Source organism: Odontesthes bonariensis, chromosome 20, assembly GCF_027942865.1.
Source record: "Odontesthes bonariensis isolate fOdoBon6 chromosome 20, fOdoBon6.hap1, whole genome shotgun sequence".
In the NCBI taxonomy this organism is placed as follows: Eukaryota; Metazoa; Chordata; class Actinopteri; order Atheriniformes; family Atherinopsidae; genus Odontesthes; species Odontesthes bonariensis.
In genome coordinates, this window is record NC_134525.1 from 23,278,214 (window position 1) to 23,301,665 (window position 23,452).

The following is a 23,452-nucleotide window of genomic DNA, read 5'->3' on the forward strand; positions in this document are numbered from 1 at the left end:
CCCTGTAGACTAAGTGAGTATGTTAAAAAAAAACATATGGATGCATTTTACTGGACATCAATCTATTCATCCGTCGTCCTTCTATACCTGCTTTACCCTACAAAGGGGTCAACGAAGACAGGACCCTCTCCCACCACCATATTTTCACAGAGGCTCTGGCCTATTGTCAATCGGACACCAAAGCACTAATCACAGCACATACTGCCTCATGACACCGGTAAGAGCTACCATTTCCATTTTACGCTTGATGTGGAATCTAATTCCTCCTGTAAAGTCTTTAACCTGGAGAAAGATGCATCTCAGATAAAAACAAGTAAACCGGGTCATGAATCTGTCTTCAAATACCATATTAGGTCTATGTTCTACGTACAAAGGTCAGAAAAAAAGATTTAGCCCAAGTGGGTCATGGTTTAAATTACAGCAAGTGGGATTTAGCCTCAAAGGAAAACCAGAGGTGAGAACTTTGAACCATGGTCCTCAAACAGAACTGACCTGATTTATGAGTTTTTATATCAAAGGAGCTGTAGCAGAGTTTGGCAACCAGCAAAGAATAAAAACACTTGTGTACGGTGTCATGTGACAAAATCTATGTCACTTGCCGCTTTGATGCAGTTTTGTTTACCCCCATGTTTGTGTGATTTTTCTTTTTTATTGCACAAACATGCTGGTTTTTTTTTTTATGATCTGCCTGCATAGCATCAGCTGTAAGAACAAAATAAGGTTATGGATCTATGATAAATAAATAAATCAATATTGAACAGGAATGAAAACATACATCTTATCAAGTAAAATTGTGCCCCCTTGAGGTGATAGTGTTTAAAGACCAAAGCTACAAATCCACCTTTACTGTAAGTCAGAACAGTTTGACAATGAGCCAGCATGAAAACCAAAAGGATTCCATTCATCATCAGTTCTTTTTTTTTTGAATGACAGAGAACTGCTGTGGAGTGGATGGAGGACCTAAATGACAAAAAGAGGAAAAGGACGCCAGCAAACCTGAAACGACTAAACAAAGCCAGAAGATCAGATGAAAATTAAACATCAACCCCAGAAGCCAGCCAAAGAAAAACAAAAAAAACAACAGTTTACAAAACCCACAGACCGTGACAAGAAGGAGCAAAGTTCTCTCATTTACCACAAAACAGCCAGATAAGATTGCCTGAAGTACCTGTAATAGCTCTGTCGGAAGAAATTTGAGCTGTACAGGAAATTGCACCTCTTGGACTGATGGGGGAAGATTCTGAAACAGTTGCCTCCTTCACAAGCGAAAACTCTGAAGCATATGAAGAAAAGGAGGTATGATCCCACATACAAAAAGAAAACTTCAAAGCAACACAATAACTTCAAAACCTATTTTCCACTGGCACCCCACAAGGATACTGCACAGAGGCCATAATGATCCATTTAGCTTTTGATTGAATGAGGTTTAAAAGAACTTAAAACCTGGTGAACCTGTGGGAGGCAGGTTGGAAGGAGTTAGTGATGGTGGGCATGCTGGGCCTGACGTTGAATAAAAGGCCTGGCAGTGCAGAGAGTTTGCCAACCAAAGCCAGTGACCAGGAGACAATGGGCTGGAAAGGAAACAGCCTCTAGGACTAAGCGGCAAGATTGGGTCGCAGTGGTGTGCAAGGTTCCCAGGAGGAGAGGCAAGAGTGATCCAACAAGAAGCAAAAGTCTGAGAATAAATGCAGGGGAATAGAAAATGGTGGAAAGCAAAATACTGATTTTTTGGGAAAAAGCCAATGTACTGGTTAGACTCATTGTGACTGTTGGGCCGGTGGTGAAATTTAGCAGGAAACACTGCTGTAATAAATCAGAAATGTCAGAAATAGTGTCTGAAGGGAAGACCATGTAGATGGAGCATAGAAGTAACCAACAAGTCAGCAGTCTTCCTGGTGTATGGGAGCAAAGAATATGGAAGGAAGTGACCCGCTTTGGAAAACCTCTTGATGATAGTGAGGAAATGTATATTACAGCCGGATGAGGAGAGACTGGTAACATCTGGATATATGTGGGACCAGAGAAAGGTGGTTATGGGTGAAAAGCAGAGTTGAAGGACAGACTATTCCGAAAAACGTTTTAACATTGTGAAAAAAGAGACCTGCAAAAACAGACAGACAGGCAGTGGCTTGAAAGGAAAACCTATACAAATCCACCTAAGACAGCTGGTAATTATGCCACTTGCACCTGATGAAGGATTGATTGTCCAGACTGAATAGTGGGACGGGGTGAATAATTAAATATGATTGGGTTTGAAAGATGTAACAGTTTATAAAAACACAGCTGCCTGCTGTTGGTGATCATCAAGCAAAACATTGAGGAGCTGAAAAATAACTTCAAATTGGCATGTTAGTCATGTACTAAATATTTCAGGAAATGATAATGATGCGTCCCTCAGTTTGGAGGCATTTAATAAAAATTCTAAAAGACTCTAAAAGGTTCCAATGCGGGGGATTTATCATGAGAAACGCAATCAAATAATCAAACTCCACTCTTGTGGCTACTCAAAGCTTTCAAGTCTCTTCTAGTGTAGAAGAAAAACGTGACATGATTTTGAGTTTTCCATCTAGTTCTTGGGAGTAAAAAGAGTGAACACATTATATTATTTATCTTAAAAGTACTGCAGGAACAGACTCCAGACAGTGTAGCTGAGACCCTCTGTCTTGGTCCGAAGTAATTCCATGTACTTTGACCTTTTTGCGCCAGAATATAGGCTCAAAAAGGTGAAAAATTGACCAATCAAGAAATTCACCCATCTCTTGCAGCAATATGATACGACCACTGAAGTTTGAAGAAAAGTCCCCATCATCCCTGTGCACCGATAGTTGTTTTCAAAACGTCACCTTGTAGTGTGTGAACCTTTTTTTTTTCTGTCATGATTTAGCTACGTTTTCGGCTCAGTAACCGTCGTCTGGTTTGACCTAAATGTGTGGGTGTTTTTTTCTCAGCTTACATGTATAAACCTAACCGATTTGATTGTAAAGCCTAAACCTAACCAGGTGGTTTAGGAAGAAATCAAACAGAAAGTGAAAGTGGAAGTAAACTGACTTGGAGGAAAAGTTTAAAGCTTAAAGAAATTTCTGCTAACAAAACGCAGTGAGTCTGCACCGACGTTTCCAAGGATTATTGTGCTTCATGAAGGAAGAAGACGTCTGAACTTACACGCGTACTCATACATACAGAGGTGGAGTGTTACACAAAGGTGGGCAATGATTTGCATGGGACTTAGGCACCTCAGCTGCAGCTGCGAAAGCAGCTGATGCAATCAGGAAACTTCACTTATAGAAATCATGTCTAAATCTTGTGAAAAACACGTGACCAGGCACCCATTGTTTGTAAGACAGAGAAAAACAACGCACAGCACATTCCTAAAGGAGGAGCAATACATTTCCCATCACATTAGTGTAGTGTCTTGGCTGACATTCATGCGGCTCTGTCGAGTACACGACAGTGACTTTTTTGCATGTTTACACCAACACGACCGATGTGGCTGTTTCACAAAATACAGTAAAACTAATCATTTTCTGTTGTTATCCCAGTGTGCATAAACATAAAGGACAAAGATAACGGTGCCCCACAACAACAACAGTAGATTATCTTTTGTGACAACTTCAGGAGCTGCCACTTTGTTAGATAATATTACATCCTCTTGGCCCAACTGTATGTAAGATTGTTAGCCCACTTTGTAACTGAAATGATTAACTATCAAAAAGGAAAAAACCTTCTCTCCCCAACTTTTTAAGTCTTACATTATATGTCCATGTTAAACGAAATTATGCCAGCTTGTACCAATTTATGTTAACTGTTTTGAGTTTAAAACGAAGCAGCACACTGATTTTTACTCTGAACGCATATGATGTTTTTCAAATGAGCTTTATAGCAGGATATTATGCAACTGTGTCAATAGTGTACCAATTTCAGGGAATTTCGTGTCATTTCCATGCATTTATAGTGAATAAATCCATGTCATGCTCTCATTTTCAAACAAATTGCTGCCAGGTGACTGCGACAGTTACAATTATGCAGTAGCACCTACATAAGATAGGACGAATCAATGACATTAACAAAGCAGTCTAGAGAAAACTGTCTTCAATTAGGACTTGCTTTCTTATACAAGATATAATATTATCTTTTAGTATCGTGGTAATATTACAGCTCTATCAGAACAATTACTCTCTTGTGGGCTTTGAAAATCCACTTCACCTCACAGATGTTATGCTGTGTCTGTGTCTGCTGTCTACAGTTAAGTGGATTTTATGACATTCGGTGTCCTGTTAAGTCATTTGCTTCCCAGACAGTTTAGTCCTTTAGAGTACTATTCAATCTGCCTAATTTGTGCACCTCACGCTCATGAATATGCCACAGTGTATGTCTTGTTACTTATTTAAAGCTCGCTAAACAGATCAGCTGGCCGGTTTGTTCATGTAACCATTTGCAGTGGATCCTTCCAGGCAAATACCCTTACAGAAAAAAAAGTTTGGATAACAGAAGATTTTATATTCATCCAGTCGGGAGAGCATCAGCTCAGATTTCGGTTTATCCAGATGAAAACTGGGTGATATGCCATCTGAACATCTCAAGTTGCCTTAAAGTTAATTCAGTAGTGATTTGTCCGATGATCCTGCAGTTATGAAATCAGGATTTTTTTAAAGCAAAGACTTCAAACGGTTCAATTTACAAGTGGACACACAGCCTTATGGACGTCTTTTATTATAATCATTAATGTAAATTCATGGGAACTTGCTTATTGAGTTGTCTGGCTCTGGTCAGACTATGTAAACAGAAACGTGTCAATCTGACCGAAATCAAGCTTTGCAGTTGGGGATCAGATATATGCTCAGCTCGATTCAAATGGACCGAAGTGCTTTGTCCATGCTCCAAAGTTCCATATTTTTCCATCTTTTTGTAAAAAACAAACGAAAAAATTACCATCTGGTCATACAAAGCGGTAAAGTCTCTACCTGTAGCTCAACTTAACTTAAAATGCAAATAATGCCGATTGTCAGCAATAAAACCCTGCGAAGTTAGCCTTCAAAAAATTTGGCAAAGTCAATTTGGATTTCCAGGTCTAGAATTTTAGAAGAAAATATTAGAAAAAGTAGAAAAATGTCAGGTTTTATTCTTTCTCAGGTATTTGATTTTTACTTTTCGTTCCTTTTTTAAATTTGAACAACAAATCTAGGTGAAATAGTGGCACTATTTAAGCTTTTAATCACTTTCTTGTAAAAAAGTCAGTGGCAAAAAAATTGATATTTGAACCGATTCTGAATGTAGTTTCACGTTTGACAATTCTACTATTGACATCTTTATCTAAACACACTATAATTCAATTCAATTCAGTTTACAGTATTTATATTGTGCCAAATTACAACAAATGTCATCTCAAGGCACTTAAATAATATAGTCCAATTCAAGCCAATTGGAGTTCAATTCATTGTAATCATAATTCATTTCAAAATAATCCAATTAATTCATATAGAGCCAATTCAAAAACAATTTCCTAGCAAAGGAAACCAACAGATTGCACCGAAACCTGTCTTCGGTCCAATCTCCCGTCCTGAGCGTGCCTGAGGCGACTGTGGAAAGGAACGACTCCTTTTTGACAGAAAGAAACCTCTGGCAGAACCAGAACCAGGAAGGGTGTTCGTCCACCTCGACCAGCTGGGGTTTGAGAAGACAGAAAAGAGGGGGAAAAAACACTGTAACACCATTCAAAGGATACCTGTTGGAAAAGGGAAACACAAGTTAATGACCACAATAATGTCACATGTACATAATATCATTTAAGAAACTAAACGGGGGGGAAAAGAGAGCAAAGTGAGAAAAGGTGTGACAGTGACTTTAGTCATTCATAGTCCATCATGTAGTCCATCAAGTTATCTAGAAACTGCTTTGATTTCGGTGTTCGTGTAAAGAGATGAGAGTGGAGCTGTGGGATGCAGAATCATCTGACAAGTTGCCCATAGAAAGTGTCTGTACAAGGACAAGGACAAGGACATCACTTTAAAAAAAAATTCAATGACTCGTATCAGTTTATCATCAGCCCTGGACCCAGGGTCCAACCTATGTACATTTTTATAAGACTATCACTAACGTTGGGTGTCTTTCACCCGATTTAATATACCCCCCCCCCCCAAAAAAAAAAATATATTAAAACCCAACAATACATAGCAAATTGAACTACTCTTCTTTATTTCCAGCTATACAATGCTTCATAAAACAAAAAAAGGTACCATGGGGGGGACTCCTGGGACATGTGCATGCCATAGGTGAAAATCACCCAACGTTAGTGTTCGAGGGTTAAACATTCACGTTTTGCCCATATTTCACAGGGACTGGCAGTAAGAATAACAAAAACATTTGACTATTTCATGAAAAATATGAACTCATCGTTAATTTGATCGTCAACATGTCTCAAAAACAGATGGTACAGGGACAACAAAAAGGCTGGAAAAGTAAGTGGTACTAAAAATAAACAAGTTGCAACGAATTCTGTTACTTGGTGACAGGTCAGTACCATGGTTGGGCATAAAAAGAGCACCTAAGGGAGGCAAAGTCTCCCAGAGGTAAAGATGAGCAGAGGTTCAACGGTCGGCAAAATTCTGCATCTAAAAATTGTGGAGCTATTTCACAATAGTGTTCCTCTGCGTAAAATTGCACAGACTTTGACTATTCCATCATCTGAGGTATCCAAAATCATCAAAGATTTATTGCAATCTGGGGACATTTCCATGTGCAAGTGACACTAAAGTCAATATTGGATGTTCATGATCTCCGAGCCCTCAAGTGGCACTACGTTAAAAAAAACATAATTCTGTCATGAAATCACTGCATAGGCTCAGGAACTTCATAAGCTTCATAAATTTTAACAGGAAATGTCTGAGGGAGGTTGTTGCTGCTGAAGGAGGTTCCAAAAATCAGACACTTATATTTTCCAGCCAGAACTGTGAGTGATCACTCAATAAAGGCACGAAAAGTAGTAACAGATTGTATTTGACAATCACTGTATCTTGTATCATATCAAAAAGACCTTATGTTTACAGGTATTTAGTCCAGAAATCCTGGTCGTTTTGGAGGGTTTACAAACTTTCTCCTGCAACATTGGATATAAACAGGAACAGTCTTGCTGCAACACAACTGTATTTTGGGAAGGGGGACGTACAAGACTTATGTAATACCCTCATGAAGACAAATTGAGCTTTAATGAGTTTGTTCAATGATCTCTGTCAAGTTAATGTAAAGTTTAATTGACCAAAGGTCTTCGGTTAAGGTCAGCATGCTATTCTGTTCAAGAAATCAGTCAAATTATCCTGTTTGCCACTAGAGAGAAGTTTTCTGATGGATGGTCCCAATAAGAGAATAAAAAAGAACAAAAGGGAACATGTAGACATAAGTAAAGCTTAACCAACAACACCAGATAGCTTATTTCCATCTTTTCCTAAAGGATAGTCTACCGATGTGACTGCTGACGCTTTTTACTGAATATATTTCTGAAGCCACAGACTTTTTACTTAATATAACATCTGTACTTATACACAGCCGAAATCATAATTAGTTTTAACTAAGTTAAACCTGAAATGATGGCCTTAAACCTGGCCTTGTGGTTTTTTCTACTTCTTTTTATTCCATATTTTAGATAAACGGTACATTTTTTTCTGTTGCTCTTAATCACTTTCATTGAAGTAACTTCGATCATCCTGTTTGTGAAGTTTGACCACGGAACGTTTTAATCTTTCTTCTATACGTGGGTACTGGGCAGTAAGAGTTCACACATCTACTGCGTCCTTTAGGCTAAACGTGTGGTGGAAATAATGGGTTATTAGCAGCACAGCTGGGGAGTGTAATCATGACAAACTTCTACACAAACAACGGGCTAAAAATGATTAATAGGCCATCCAGACTTAGAATATTTCCTGTCATTCTTTTATTTATCCAACCTGAATGTATAATATTTATATAGTATGACTCAAAAGGTTTAGATTCGTACTCATTACGTATACATTTTCAGTGACACCAAAAAGCAGATCTATAGCAGATGAGATGGTTCCCATGGATCTGAACTCAGGGAGTCATCTGGGACTCGTGTTCTGGAGCCAATTGTGATCTGTAATGTATAGGCAACTTTAAAACAGAAAAGAAAATGTACAAATCTCTTTAAAAAAGAACTACTGCTCCCCTGTCAAGCCAGAATATTAAAAAGTGCTGCGAGAGCACATAATTTCAGAACATCTGGACACATATACGCTGTGCAGCAATAACATTTTAAGAAAATATACTTTAGATGGCAAGAGATACATTAGGTTAAAATATGAGCGCTGCACACTCACACCTGCCGACTATTATTGATTATGCTTCACTGTCACATATGAGCAGTTTGCCATTATTCTTGCAGGATTTCTGTCAATTATTGGCCTTGATTTGGTTTTAATTGTTTAATATGTTCAGGAGTTAGGCATCATTTGTCAAACAGGACATCCAAAGTCTCTTTCAGACATTTCCCTGTTTATTTAAGTGCTGGAAGGGCCGATTGCCTGGATTAAGACCGGAGAAGACATATTTTTCCTTTATTCAGGAAATTGAGATAAATTAAGCTGTCAAGGGTTAACACTGAAGAAGAAATAACAACCCATAATGATGGTGGAGTGTTGGTGCCATTGTAAAAAGGACAAAAAATGAAAAAAAGGATTGAAAAAAATAATAATCTCCCATTTTTCTTTGGCCTCTTTGAATCTTTTTCCACAAAAGTTAGACGCATGAAGTGAGCTCCTATAAATGGGTCCCATATGAGTTCTCCCAGTTATTTTTTTTGCTCCTTCTTTAAGTTGGAGGGATGGGGCTGAAAATATACACCCGTGAACGCAAAGTAACTAACAGTCAACGCTTTTTAAAAGTCGTTTTTCTTTTCTTTTAGTGCTGATATTATTATCTAAAGAAAGCAGAGACACGCAAACAGCAGCCAATACCAAACAGCAGATTAAATCATTAAGAAATATGGTCAGTCTATATTTTCCATAGACCATTAAATAGTGTATTATAATTGACTTGCAACTGTCAGCAAAAATAAACTTAAGAATTACCACAAAAACATTTAAAACTCTCAGAAATCATTAAAGCTGCGGTTGGCAACTTTTTTTTAGTCATATTAGCTTGAACTGTCATGGGATTCTGGAAGAAGAATATTAAATAGCCTGTTTAGGAAAAATAACGAAATCTTTAGCTCCCTCTGAAGCCTGTAATCATGCTTGCAAAAACCGAGCGCTCCCAGCTGTTTTTAACCAATCAAGTTAGGGTGGAGGAATCACTACCTGTCAATCACAGCTTGTGCACACGCTGCTGAGCGTGAGTCTGCCCCAGCTTGTGTGCGCTCACACTGGTGCGAACTCACGTGCACAACCTCGTCCACAGAGAGGGAGGGGTTTGGGGGGCGATTCGGAGCTTGTTAGAGGTTGGGGGAGGGACCTGAAAGTTGTATCAGTTCGAATTTTCCGACTTAAAGGGACACTATGTAATAAATTAAGTCATTTATTAGCTCAAATCAACATATTCATTCATAAGTTAGTCCTCATTGGTGTAAAATGATCTCTGTCAAAAATCTCACTTATCCTCCTGAGTGAAGAATAACTTGTCTGTATCTACATAGAGCAGGTAAGCTCTATGGAGGCTGCCATGTCCTTCCGGTCTATGAAAAACGACAAAGTGCCGAGAGGGACATAAAGCACTTCGAATCGCGATTTCCCCACCAGGCCTACAAGCAGAAATGACGTCATTGTGACGTCATTTCCGCCAAATGGCTTATTACAGCCGCTAATGCTAAATAGATTTTATTCCTTGGCACATATGTCTTTGTGTTCATTAGCTTTCTTTTTGTAAGTGCATCATCTTCTTCTTTTTATTATTATTCCTATGCTCCCCCTGGATATCTTCTTTTTGGCGTCATGCTCACATTTGTAAACTGTTATTTTGTTGATTTACTAATAAAGTTTAAAAAAAAAAAAATGCTAAATAGATTTTATCTCGTAAATGATCCCACTAATAATGCATTGATTGTTACCAAACTTCTGCCGTAGTACACATAGGCTCTTAACTCACAAAACGAGGCATTAGAAAGTTTGTAAGTTTACCGGGAGTTTATTTACCGCTGCTAATGCTCCTATTGCTAACACAGGCTAATGCTAACGCTGCGTCGACGTCACTTCCGGTAACTCCCGGAATATGACTAATTGCATTGCTTGCACACCAAAGGAGATGTTATGTTATCTGACATGTTATCTGTCATCTGTATTCATAGTGTTGTTGTATGTGTGTTATGTAATCCTTTGTACTGTGTGTCTTGATTTCTTTTTGTTTGTATGGACCTTGAGTCTGAAGCTATAGCTTCTTGAATCTTGACACATTCCGCTTGCCGTAGTTCAAGAAGTTGCAGCGCACATTTGAAAACATGAGGCACTAGAGAGCAAATTCATTCAACTTTGCAAAATAAAATTGCACCACTAGATGGGGGAAGAAATTACATAGTGTCCCTTTAAAGGCCCTGTCACACTGTTGCGTATGAGAGAAGCATATGAGTTGCGTATGAAAATTATCACTCATACGCTGACATACGCCAGGGGAACGTTAGGCATAGGTTGTATACGTTTCAAGCACGCTGGCATACGTTGGCATACGCTGAGGCAGAAATACATTTTTGAACATGCTCAAAACTTTTGTGCGTATGGTTAATACGCTAAGCATACGCTAGGCATACGCTGAATACGCTAGAGGTACGATATAGGTACGTTACTGATAGGTCGAGAATGCTGGACGTAAATTGCCATATGTTGCCATAAAGGTGTACCGTACAGCTAGCGTATTTATAGCCTCCGCCCGTCTGCCGCCTCCATCTCCGCAAGACGGGCGGAGATGGAGGCGGCAGGCAACCGACGATTCACGGGAGCGGTCAGGAGGAGGAGTTGGGGATCTTGATCGCTCAGAAGCATGTAACTCATCAGCCGCAGGTGCATCAGGCATTTCAGCAGGTTTGGGTGAGAATGATTCTTGTGTTTTTTTGCCTTTTCCTCGGCCCAGTGCCCGGGCAAACGACGATTGCTTCTTGGGAGGCATGATCGAGATGAATGTCTCGAGAGATGTCGTCGTCGTCTACTGCAATAATGCAATAATGGAGCAATGTGGAAAGGCTGCTGATATAGGCACGTTGAAACGTACGCTGGGCATGCGCAGTTCATATGCTACTCATTCTTTATTTTCAAGGACTTTTCGTGCGTATGAAAATTATATTATTAATTTTCATACGCAACTCATACGCTTCTCTCATACGCAACAGTGTGACAGGGCCATTAGACTCGCAATTTTGAAAACCTGCCGACTGCAGCTTTAAGGAACAAGCTTATTAGCATTTATGTTAATGTTGTTTTAGCTAGCGGCGCTACATGGAGACGGTGCAATCTGTGCTGGTGATGTTGCAGGTTTTTCCCAAATTGAGGAAATTCGTTAACGTAAGTTCCCTTCGCTGATACTCCCTGAGCCGGGAGCGTATTGGGTGTGGGGGACAGTTGGAATTGAACATCTCTAAAATAAGGGAAAGCAAGGAAACAGGACGCATCCAGATGTGATCAATATGTCACAATGTGTTTAATTGTGTGGGAATTGAATACCTCTATCTGATAAACATCTTTGCTATAGCATGTGTAATAGTGTACAGTAAATATTTCTGACCTAACTATTCAGTGACTTATCCCTTTAAAATCTGAAGCATTATAAGTGACACCAAAAGTTACATCATATATGTTTTTGGATTTTTTTTTATGGTGCAGCTATAAGTGTATATCTGCTCTAAGACTCCATTCGTAATATTACAAAAAACATCTCATCTTCACTCTATTCCAAGCAACAACATATACATAAGAGTGTTATTTAAAACATTATTTCCATCAGAGGGACATGGCGGATATGTTTCATGTCCAACACAAAGATATAAAGCTGTTCACACACATCAAAAGAAAAGCTAAGAAAAAAACAACAACCTTCAAGGCACTTAATTATGCAAGAGACTAATTTACAGTTAAGTACAGAACATGATCAAAAGTCAAATGATAACATATTAGATCGAGTTAGGAATCCAAAAAAAAAAAAAAAAAAAAAAAGCATCTTTCTGTCCTAGAGTAGTAAAAACAACATCCTAGCAAGCATTACGTGTTGCCATTCATCCATAAAGTGCTTTACATGACCTGTTCTGGCTCAAGTATGAGATAATTCAACATCAGCTGTGGTTATTATAACCCTCATCAATTTATCATCAGAGGGATACAACAGCTGGTCAGCACATAGTTCCACCATGTGAAACATCTGTCTCTCAAGTGTTTAGGTACAAAATATGGCTTATGTGGGTGATTTGTTAACTGTGAACAGTCTCGATAAAGATACAGCGCCAACAACTGATTTGCCAGTAGTGCCCACTTCTTCTCGGAAATGCCAGTTGGATGGTTTAACAGCTTGTCTTTTGTGGCCTTGACTTTAATCAAACCAAAGAAGTAATAAATGGTTCCTTTTATAAAATAATAAAAGGAACTCATGAGTCTCTCAGGTTTGGAGTTTTTCCAAGTAAATTAGCACCACTGTGATATAATGAGAGGCTTCTTGCTGTATTGCTCAACTGAAGTTCATAAATTATTTCACATTTCACCCAAATTGCAAAGCTTCCCCTTAATACTCTCACTTTGTGTGCACTTGAAGTTGTACCTGTTCGAAATCCGGGAACCAGACTGTGAAACTTCTTCATGCGGGGAATCAAGGTGATCAAACACTTTGCTCTCAACTTACTTTGAAGACAATATGCAAATAAGACCTAACAAAGAGGTGTGTAAATCACAATATGTTGAAAAAATGTTTTTTTGTTTCTGTTCGAGTCTCAAAAGTCATTTAAAAAATTCCTGTTAATCTAAATCGAATTGTGCACATCTTATTAGTACTTTAGCAGATAAAACCAAAACCGCTTCTACTTATATGTAAAGAAGAGTGACAAATTTTTTTTTTGCAAACTGGGTGAAATGGTCGTTTAAAGATGCCTTTGTCATCAAACCACAGTAGACCTTGAGTTGAGGAAATGGCACCGGTCCAGAATCAATCTCCTCCTTATTAACAGGAACCGCTCCGAAGGCTGTTGTACTTCTGTTTGCACGCATCAATAGATGTTGGAGTATGATGGCAAAGTCACATGATCCGTGTATAAATCGGGCACTGGATTACTTTTTTCCTTTTCTTTTTAAACAAAAAACACTTGGCACTCAAAACATCGGGGAAATGTCGGCTTTTAGATGCAAACTGTTTGTGAGGTGAAAACAGGTTTCTCGAGAAAAGTTCATCTATACCAATAACAGTCAAATGGCAGCACAAAGTAACCGCACACAGGACGCTACAATCCTCCGATTTAGCCACCCGATGACCAGAGCTGATCCTGAGTGAGACTTATTCCAATAGCCACACAGAGGTGCTGTTCCTCTGGTGGGAGGCAACAAAACTGCAGAAAATGTGGATTCATTTTCTGTCGATTTGCCACAATCGTGAAAGTCCTCAAACCGACGGGCGAAGTCTTCAAGTTATCTCTTATTATTTTTTTTTATTTTTTTTTGGTCTAGAAGCCAAACTTTGGTTTTGTGACAGCACGATCAAACCGATCCAACCTGGCAACCGCAGTAGGGGGTTAAAAATATGCTCTGAGGTTCTCAAGTTTTTTTTTTTTAAAGTCTTCTGCAGGCGACGGATGACCCTTTGCCTGGCGAAATGGCCTGTTTTTAGTCCCAAAAAAAGACAGTTTCTTCTTAACTTTATGCAAAAAATAGAAAATAAAAAAATCCAGATGGGGAAATGCCGCATTAGATCAAACGGCAAGACGTTAAAGGTGAAACTGCAGTTATAATCCAAACACTGAAGAGGGAGGAGATGTGACGGGAGGGGAGGAAAGAAAACAAAACAAAACATGGAATGTAGTTGAGGGGGTAGAGTAGAGAGAAGATCGAGGAGGAGCAGAGTTCATCGTTAGTGTTCTGGTTTCTTCTGACACAGCTGAGTGACCTGGATAACCGGCGGAGAGACGCTGAGTGACGGCCTGCACCAGCAGGCAGAGGAGCTCACCGGCTGGACTTCACATTTGCCACTGGAGAGAGGGAAGTCACAGCAGAGAGTGTTCATTACAAAACATTTAGAAATTTAAAACTCACGATGTCCAACAAACTGAACGCATCAAAGACGAAACGCAGAGGGAAGAATAGCTGAAATCCAAGCATGAGTGATTATTAGGAGACGATGGCAGTAAAATAAATGAGCATATTTGGGGGGGGGGGGCTGAAATCCAACAGCTCCCTCGCCACCCACATAGTGAGCGCACGTCGACGTGTGTGGGAGAGCCACTGGCAGCGTGTGTTAGTCATATATAATGCAGGGGTGCAGGGTGTTATGGCCAAAAGGTTCTCAATGGATAGACGGCACAGCTGGGGTTGAGTCATTTTCAGGTTGCTGCCCTGAAAGAGCACAAAGCGCAACAGAAACTCAATAGCTCACTTTACTCGAGTAAAGTCTAAGACTTAGCCAGGCATTGTGACGCCTAGCTATCAAATTCATTTTTGTGGCCTGTGGCGATGTTGTTACTCTAAATAAAAGCTGGCGAGCCTCTGGAGGTGTAACGCTCTTCTTTTTAGAGCCGCCATCAGACCGCCACACATCAAAGAAGTGGCCTGTGTGAAAGAGGAGGTAACATCTCCTTCTTGTCCTGAACGCGGTGTACTGAAAGTGAAACCACCCCAGCTTCGATAAACATCCGAGTGCAAGCACTTAAAAGACAGTTTGGACTTTTTCTCCCAGAGAAAACCTCAACACAGCACCGACATGAACGACGCGCAGCCAGCACACACAGAGGAGACGCCACAGTTAACTGCACATTGAAGCATGCGAGTGTCGTATCAAGGCAGACACGAACAGAATCCGAGCCCATCCTTCAACACAAAACGGGACATCTTTACAGCACAGTTACTGGGAAGGAGAGTAGGAGAAGACAGTTTGCAAATGTTAGCCCACCGAGCTGGCAACCGAGGTACCTTACATGTTACGAAGCTCTTTATTTTCAGATTGGGTCAGCACTGCTGTAATATATGCAGGTGAAAAAAAAAAGAAAAGAAAAAAAAAGAAAGGAGGGGAACACATTTTTAGAGGGTGAACCAAAAGAGTAGAACCATGTTGACAATAACTATGATAAATACTAGTTGGAACGTTTTCAGAGCCTCACTCACCGTGATACAGATTCAGTTGTGTTTCAAAGTTTCCTTTTTAACTTTTCACACCGGATCACTTTACATTTTTCTGTATCAATCTTTCCCTCAGTTTGGGCTAGTTTCCCAGCCCCCCCGTGACAGAAATTCACAGCCAAAGAACAACGTTGCCACCATCATGGCACGGTTTTCCCACTGATGTACAACATCAACTGAGAGATGCTAAAGGAAAGTGTGTGCCTGGGGGAGAACATTGTGTCCGCCGACTACAAATATCAAATGTGGACAAAGTTGTGCGTTTCTTACTGGGAACAAATCCAGCAGATACAATCAATTGCTGAAATTGAACTTAATGTCAATGGAACCGATTCAAAAACACGGAAACATGCCTTATGTGCGCGCTCATTTTTGGCGACATTTCAAAGGTTTCCTGAGAATTCACTTTTCAGAAAGACAACTATATGGGAACAGGACCAGAGCTTCGCGGGGCCCCAACATATGCTGAGATCTCAACGTTCTCCCCCAGCAGCAAACCATCCTGTTTAACAGATTTCAAACCTGCTGTGAGCCGATGTAAAACAATCTCCACTGCTTCCATCACTGCTTTAGCAGATTCCATGGGAAGCACCGAAATGTGTCATGCATTGTTGTCGCACTGATGCCTTTGCTGTAGAATTCGGACGATGCTCCTAAATGCATTCAAACCCTGCTGGAAATCGGCCCGTTGGAAATCAATAATTACTCCTTTGTAATTGAATTAGCTGGAAGAGACCAGAGTAAGGGAAGCCTGGACTGATCGAGACTCACCAGTCACCATTTACTGAGCTCATTACTGTAGACTGTCATAAGCCATGCCCCCCCCCCGCTTCAAATCTTAACTGTAGACATATGCCTTTATTTCCTTTTGATTGTCATCTTACTTAATTATTACTTGTTAAAAACATGTCTGTTCATGCTGTACCTAGACTTGTGGAGTCCCCCACTAAATTCTATAAACTCATACATTTTATGTTAATGTTTGGAGTGTGTGTGTGTGTGTGTGTGTGTGTGTATGTGTGTGTTTTACCCAGTTTCTTCAGGCATGTCCTGATCGGCCTCTGCAGCAGAGGACTCCACATCAGCATCTGCACTGCTCTCACTGCCCTGAGCTGACAGAGCACACGGAGACTCCGGGCTCACGCACTCCCCACTGCGACAGAGACACACACGTAGCAACTAAAACAACAAGAACTTATCGCAAACATTGTTGCAATGTGTGTGTGCATCTTTGCGTCTTTATGCGTGCACGTTTGTGCCCGCGCACTAACTTGATATGTTTCTCCAGCAACACGACGGCCCGTTCCCTCTCCTCCAGCCTCCTCTTCAGGGAGGCGATCTCCTTCTGCTTCTCCAGAAGCTCCCTCTGCAGGCGATAGTTACTTTCCTCAAGAGTCTCACAGAATGCCTGAAAGGAGGGAAAAGCCGAGAAAACGACACAGTTCAGAACGACGTCTCAACCCTGCTGACATCTGTTAGCAGTCAAAAGTAGTGAAAGCAGAAATAAAATCCTTGATGTAAAAAAAAAAAAAAAAAAAAAACTTCAAAAACTAAACCTGAAATATAGACAACATTTACCTTTAGCTGTCAGTCAAATGAATGGTGGCCTTATTTATTTCTACATATATAAGGAATATGGTGTTTGACTTTAGCGAGTTGTTTTAAGGCGGCAACAGTGGACAACACAAGCTGTGACACATTTATTGCCTGGTACAGCAGCACACTGGGAACGAAATCCGCCCTGGATACTTGTTTACATAGGTACTGTTTGTAAAGCACACCCGGAATGAAAGGGAACACAGAAAGGGTCGGGAAGGAGATAACAGAGTTCCTGTTGTATCAAATGGTCAATAGATTGCTGTCTTGGCGAGATGAGAGGAAATCTTTGTCTTTGTCAATAAAAGCAATAAAGACATTTCCAGTGTGGAGAATGTAGGATGCGTCACCATTAAAAAATCCTGAACGCAGTGTCATTATGATGCCTGAATCGGACTTGAGAATGCCTAATGCCATAGTTTTAACGTAATCTTAATATATTTATATAAACTACATTTGTGCTTCGTGTCTTGGTGCCATGTGTGGATCAGTTGAGTACTATGACAACATTTATAATACCATCTATTCCATCATATATACGTGTGTCCTGTTTACACTAGATGTTGCCATGAGTCTTTACTGATTCCAGGAGTGAAATGCTCCCAGAACACAGTGAGATCCAACCATTCAGAGTCGGTCTGGAACCAATATGGCCACATTATCTAAACAGTGTAAATGCAAATGCATCCAAAGCCAGGTTCCAGGGTCACATTCTGAACTTAGCATCCTTTGCATAAGCGGCAGGGTTTCTGCTGGGACTTTTGTCCGGAAAGAGCAGATGTGTATCTTTAATCGGCAGGGAGGCTCTCTCACAGAGTTTCAATTTCATGTGTTGCGCCTCTTTTAATTTCCTCACGTCGCTTCTTAGAATTTCTTTCAATTTACATAACATTATCAACACATTCTGAGCTGATGCAGCATATGTAGGATTTTACCTTTCACGCTGGGAGAGAGGTACAAGTGCATCGATATTTTCAGGACAGACAACAGATCGCCTAACCCAGGGATTCCACCGGGACGTAAGAGCTGCGTAACGGCTGCGTCAAGGTTTTGCTCCGTGCTCTGCCCGGCGCCAATTCCCACCGGGCGCGTAACGGCAGCAGAGCGCCGGCTTGCGAGTCAGCTGTATTCACGCAAGATCCCGCGATAATCAGGAACGTATAAAACACAATAAACTGTGTGTATAAAGGAAACAACAACAAACAGCTTACTTTGCTTCTCCGACATGGAGGAACCTGTTGATCTGACCATCTATCCTCTACTTTTTCTGCTTCTGTTTTATTTTGAAAGGGGGCAGAAGTTTATTTTGTTGATTCTGGGTCGGATTTCCTGTGCTGGTGCAATCTGCTCTGTTGAGCTTCAGCAACGGCTCCAGCAAACATAGAAGCGCAACGGAATGATAGCGAGAGACGCTGCCGAGACGTTACGCGGCGCGCCCGGTGGACGCACTCTCATTTACTAGATTGGCAGCGATCAGCCGTTATGTCCTCTGTGGAAATTGGGCTTTAGACACATGTTAACATGTGGTGTGAAGAGGGGCCGTTTTAACACGTGTATACAGAAAACACTTGCTGTACACGTGCTAAGTATATGCTTTGCAAAAGAGTACCCAAAGTTTGGTATACTTGTGTGTGTGCATACTTACCCTGCTTTCCTCGAGACTATCAAAAGGCCCAGGTGGGTCATCGAGGCACAGAAACTCTCTCACTGCCAGGCTGAAACACAAGTGTGTGTGCATGATTGTCGCTTCAAACAGATCAATGAACTCAATAATACCCACTAAAGATTACTAGACTGTTTAAAACAGCCAGATTCTGGAGTCATTTTACAGAGGACCGGCACGACCAACACAGTGAAATCGGCAACTTTTATCAGTGCCAATGTCTCGGCGTGACACACGACTCCTCAGTTTCCCTGTTTTGGGAATATTCTGCCACATCGATTCACTGTTACGTCTCGGCGACACATTTACGTTCAAACGTTCATTTTCATGAACAGCACGGATAATCAGTTATTAAAGAGAGCCACTTTGCAAAACAAACACGTCGCACAGCAAAAAGAAGGTCAAGTAGCCACATTTCAACAAGAAAAATCCCTGCATGACTGTTTTACATACCAGTTCGCGATGTCCTTGTGTGCAACCAAATTCTGCAAAAACGCCTGAAGTCCCAGTTGTCTGTCTTCCAAGAAGTCGCTGTCATAGTTGTCTTTGAACCACCTCTTAGGAGGCAATGAGAGGCGAAAGCCGGGAAACATCTCCTTTAGCTGGGGAGAACAGACACACCCTGTTTCACATGATCGCTCCTGCATAAAGCTACAGCAGCTGCAGTAAAAAAAAAAAAAAAAAAACTAAATATGTTCAGTGTTTTAGACAATGAAACGTTAATGACTTATAGGGGACAATGAAGAGACAAAAGTTGTTCAGTTGGTGACATTTAGTGCACAGAGACTGCGGGGACCTCTCCAAATCCTCTATTGAAAAAACTCATCAAACCAGACAGACGTATCTGGATATGTACCAAAGAAAAGATTTAACTTAAAAAGTATACTCCATTACACCAAAATCCTGATAAAAAATAACAAGTGTTGCAAAAAGCATTTAGTGATCCGACACTCCCTGTCCCTCACGGGCTGTTCTCACAGCAGCGGCAGTTGGGAACAAAACTCGCGTGTTACCTCCACTGATACACCCTCCGTTATTCTGGTCCTCATTAGGAGCTGCTTGCTTTAACAGGAGGATCTGCACTTACAGGCTAAACCAGGTAACATCTGAAATTTCACCCAAGGTCCCCATAGATGCTCAGCGAGGGCTTTAGAGCTTAGTCTTACGGTGTTTGCATAAAAACATAATCCTGAGAGTTTGATGCAAGGTGCCTTCAGAGACAGTCTCGGAGCATGGGAGGTTCCACACGACACAGAGTGTAAACAAACTCTGTTAGCTAAATTTAAATAGGGCAGGACGTCAAATTACAAAGAAAAATCTACATATTGGTGCTGAACCACCTAGCAGGTTCTTTTTCCACATAAATGATGACTGTAGTGCTTTCACAATTTCTGTGATCACACTTTTTTACCCCCAAAAACCACAAGAGAACTGTTCACCTAGTTGGCTCGGGCCTTTCGGCTGTTTGGGAACAGTAGGCTCCTTTGTGTGGCTCTAATCGCTTCCACCGTGCGCTCAAGAACAAAAGACATCACGCTGGGAGCAAATGGCTGACAACAAAGTGTCTGCAAACATCTGAGGATGACAAAATAAATTTCTTAAAAAAAAAAAAAAAAAAAAAAAAAAAAGAGAGATTCGTCTCTGCCTGAACAGACATCTGCACACAAGACACCCCTACGCACCTTGTCGTTGATTCTGGAGAAGTCTGTGTACCTTCTAAAAACCACCCAGCTCTCATCCGGAGTCTTCTTCACCAAGACCTTATAAACCTTTAGGAAGGAAAACAGAGTTAAAGCTTCAAAAGTTTAGAAGTGTTGCATCTCAGCAAGTTATTTTTATTTTTTTTCCCCTCCAATGACTTGATGAGCCAAATGTCACAGAAAAAAGGACTTTGTTAGGACTAAACCGAAGGAGAGTGTCTCACTGTCTTAACACTGATATCGGCTCTCGCAGATGCTGTGATGCAGTGTCAACGTAAAGAAATCCTGTCTTTCAAGATCTGTGACACAGCCCACGTTTATAACTCAAAATTCAAACTGGTGTCTATAAAAGCTCCCGACTCCTCCTCCGGGATTAAAGCGCAGCTCAACATGTCTTTTCATGTTTTTAAGTGTAACTATTGGGCCGTCTCGATAAACTCTTAAACTGGTTAATCAACAGACTAAATATTGCCTTATTTTTCTCAAACCAGTATGGTGATTGGGTGAGGTTGCCATGGTAAAATGAAAAAAAATGATGAATCATTTCCCTTGTGTCATACCGTGAACTTGGCCCTTTCCTCCATGACCTCGTACCCCAGCACTGTCGGGGTGATCGGCCTCTCCTCTTCCTGCAGGCTCCCTTCTGGACACGATGCGGAGTGAGGGCAGCTCGAGTCCTCCACAGAGGGCTCCAGCGTCCCGTTCACCCTGGCCCGTGTCACAGGGGTCTGGAGGGGCGGCGGGGTCCGGCTGCGGTTGGTTCCGTCCATGCAGCGGGACTGGCGCTGAGAACCTGATTGTCCACATCCTCTTTCGTGTTCCTCCCCAGTCGCCCTGGCGACGGGGGACGAGGACTCCGAGCTGCTGGAGACGCTTCCAAGAGATGCAGCTCGCTGTGGCCGTCGCAGCTTGTTGCTCCCACCTGACAAAGTCCTGACCATGGGGACTGGGACAGGCACAAAGGGTGATGCCATCTTCCTGAGACGCGTGCTCCTGCCCCGCCACAGCAGCCGTCAATAAGGCTTTTCACACCAAACACTGACCTTGCCTCGGCAGTGTTGTGTGGTGATAAGGTCTAGCAGTAACGTGTGGCCTTAATGGCTGACATTGACTCTGAAGGCCCTGTAAAAAAAAAAAAAGAAACAAAAAATCTAAATATGAAATTGTATGTGTTGCAAATGTGGCATAATCCTATCACAAACATTAACCCTGGCATAAAGATCTGATAAATCATTTACTACTTTCAGCCAGACATCATTCATGTTTTATGGGTTTGTAGATCATGTCAAATCGAATCTGAAATAAGCCTTTAAGGAAGTGAAAATAACTACTATGTTATCTGCAAATTAGTTTGGACGTGGACAACGGGGTCCCTCAGCTCTCACTGAGGGAAAAAAAAAAAAAAAAAAAAAAAAAAAAAAAAATCGACATCTACCGTCTTCACTAATTCATCAGCTGAGCCCCCTGCATTTGAAAGCCATTATAGGTTGACACACGTTTAGGAAAATTAATGTGTAGAAAAATAAAATAGAAGTGAACAAAGGTAAACAAACACGTCCCTTTTGGCTCGAGCTGCTAAATCCCACTTGACCGACTCGTGCACCTATTTTAGTGAGACATGACGAGGAAAATGGGACAGGAGCCAACGTGTCAACAAACAAAAAAACACCCTGCTCGTTATTGTCCCGCTTTAACGTCGCATTTTCATTTAAACTACTTACGTGTCAAGTTTTTTTGGCAATGGAGGGGCAATCCAGGACGTTTTTCCTATTTTTTTTATGAGCTTTATGAACGTTGCCTTGACATTTCAGTCATAACTGGGAGTTACAACAACACGCCAACAGAAATGTTGCTTTGCCTGGTGATTATAAATGTATAAATGTATATATGTGTATATGTAAAAGTGTACAGCTGACACAGCAACAGCTACTACTAACGATAGATAGTTATAGTCGGTTATTATTTACAACATCCCACACAAAGTAAGCTAACTAATTGAAATAAGAGCCGCCTAAAACATTAGCTTGGTGTCGAATGGGGTAGAATTTCCAAGTACTTTATTAAAAAAACAAAAAAAAAAGTATTCTCCCATTTTTGGACAACAACTAACGAGACAAATCGTCACCTACCCCTTTTTGAACGTTGTTCGGTGTGTTCACCATCCCGCAAACAACGCTGACATATAACGCTGTCACATTACGTTAGCTAGCAAGCTAGAGCGAACAGCGTGTGTGGGGAAAAAAAGCAGAGATGAGTCGAAGTGAACGGGAACGTTTTGCTTACCGTTAGAGTTCAAGTATCTTTGCCTTTCTGAGTTTTGTTTTAGCATGCACGCAAAGCCGGATGCCTGATTGTCCTCTTGCTGTTTATCCACCGCATTCCTTCCGTGCCCTTCTCTGTTAGCTTGTTTGAACTCCGACATCAGCTACTTCAATGCTTAACGACATACACCAGAGGGCGCTGTTGTTTTTACACATGGAGAACAGAAACCAATTCTAACTGTAGTGGTTATGTCTATGGTTACCGGTGCATCCTACCTCTGGTTACAAGCATCACAAAAGAAAAGTTTTACAAACCATTTGTATAGCCTAAGTTTCCAGCATGTCTGACATTTAACCTTGTGTTTCTTTTTGTATTAAAGAGATATTATGTGCCTCATGCACGAGCTCCATGTGTGCACGTTCAACTTGAGAGAACTGCAAAAACCAAAACCAGTTGTTTTCAGGGTAAACGCACAAACCATTCCACAATTATTAAGCAATGATGGTGATTATAATCACTATTATGTTGACTCTAACAGAGCTTTAGTGAACTAAAACAGCCCGAATCACTTGGAGTGACTGTCGGTAAGAAAAAGGTTTGCCCTTTTGTCACTGTAAATGATGCCATATACAGATAACAGTTATATATATGGAAAATATGACTTCTAAATATTAAAGCGAATTGTTGTGATTATCAGCAAACTGGAATGATAAGGAAGTTAAATTATTTCTTTTTGCTGTATATGACAGATTGGTTTTCTTTTTTTTTTAGGCATATGAACTGAACTTATGAAAAACAATGTTTCATCAACCACGGTCCAACTTTGTCATGCAGCAGCAGACAGATCAGCTTCGCAGGTTGTCATGGGCAATTTTCGTCGTTTTCTTGCATTTTTTTTCCAGTCAGATTGAGATCAGGATTGTTTGCCGGCCTTGCCG

General features: G+C 40.9%; 1 protein-coding gene across 3 annotated transcripts; it reads right to left on the reverse strand.

Annotated features, from left to right (window-relative positions):
- Positions 1-12,111: 12,111 nt before the first annotated feature.
- snx16 (sorting nexin 16) lies at positions 12,112-22,695 on the reverse strand. Of its 3 annotated transcripts, XM_075452394.1 has the most exons (9): positions 22,536-22,695; positions 20,813-21,374; positions 20,235-20,321; positions 19,006-19,154; positions 18,535-18,604; positions 16,565-16,701; positions 16,324-16,446; positions 15,092-15,131; positions 14,059-14,149 (listed from the first exon to the last, which is right to left on the reverse strand). In XM_075452394.1, exons 2-8 carry the CDS (start codon positions 21,224-21,226, stop codon positions 15,113-15,115), a joined length of 999 nt encoding a protein of 332 aa, XP_075308509.1. In that variant the 5' UTR covers positions 21,227-21,374; positions 22,536-22,695; the 3' UTR covers positions 14,059-14,149; positions 15,092-15,112. The 3 variants fall into 3 exon arrangements, with proteins under 3 accessions (XP_075308507.1, XP_075308508.1, XP_075308509.1); XM_075452392.1 differs by lacking the exon at positions 15,092-15,131 and having other exon boundaries at positions 12,112-14,149; XM_075452393.1 differs by lacking the exons at positions 15,092-15,131; positions 22,536-22,695 and adding an exon at positions 22,382-22,471 and having other exon boundaries at positions 12,112-14,149.
- Positions 22,696-23,452: the final 757 nt, after the last annotated feature.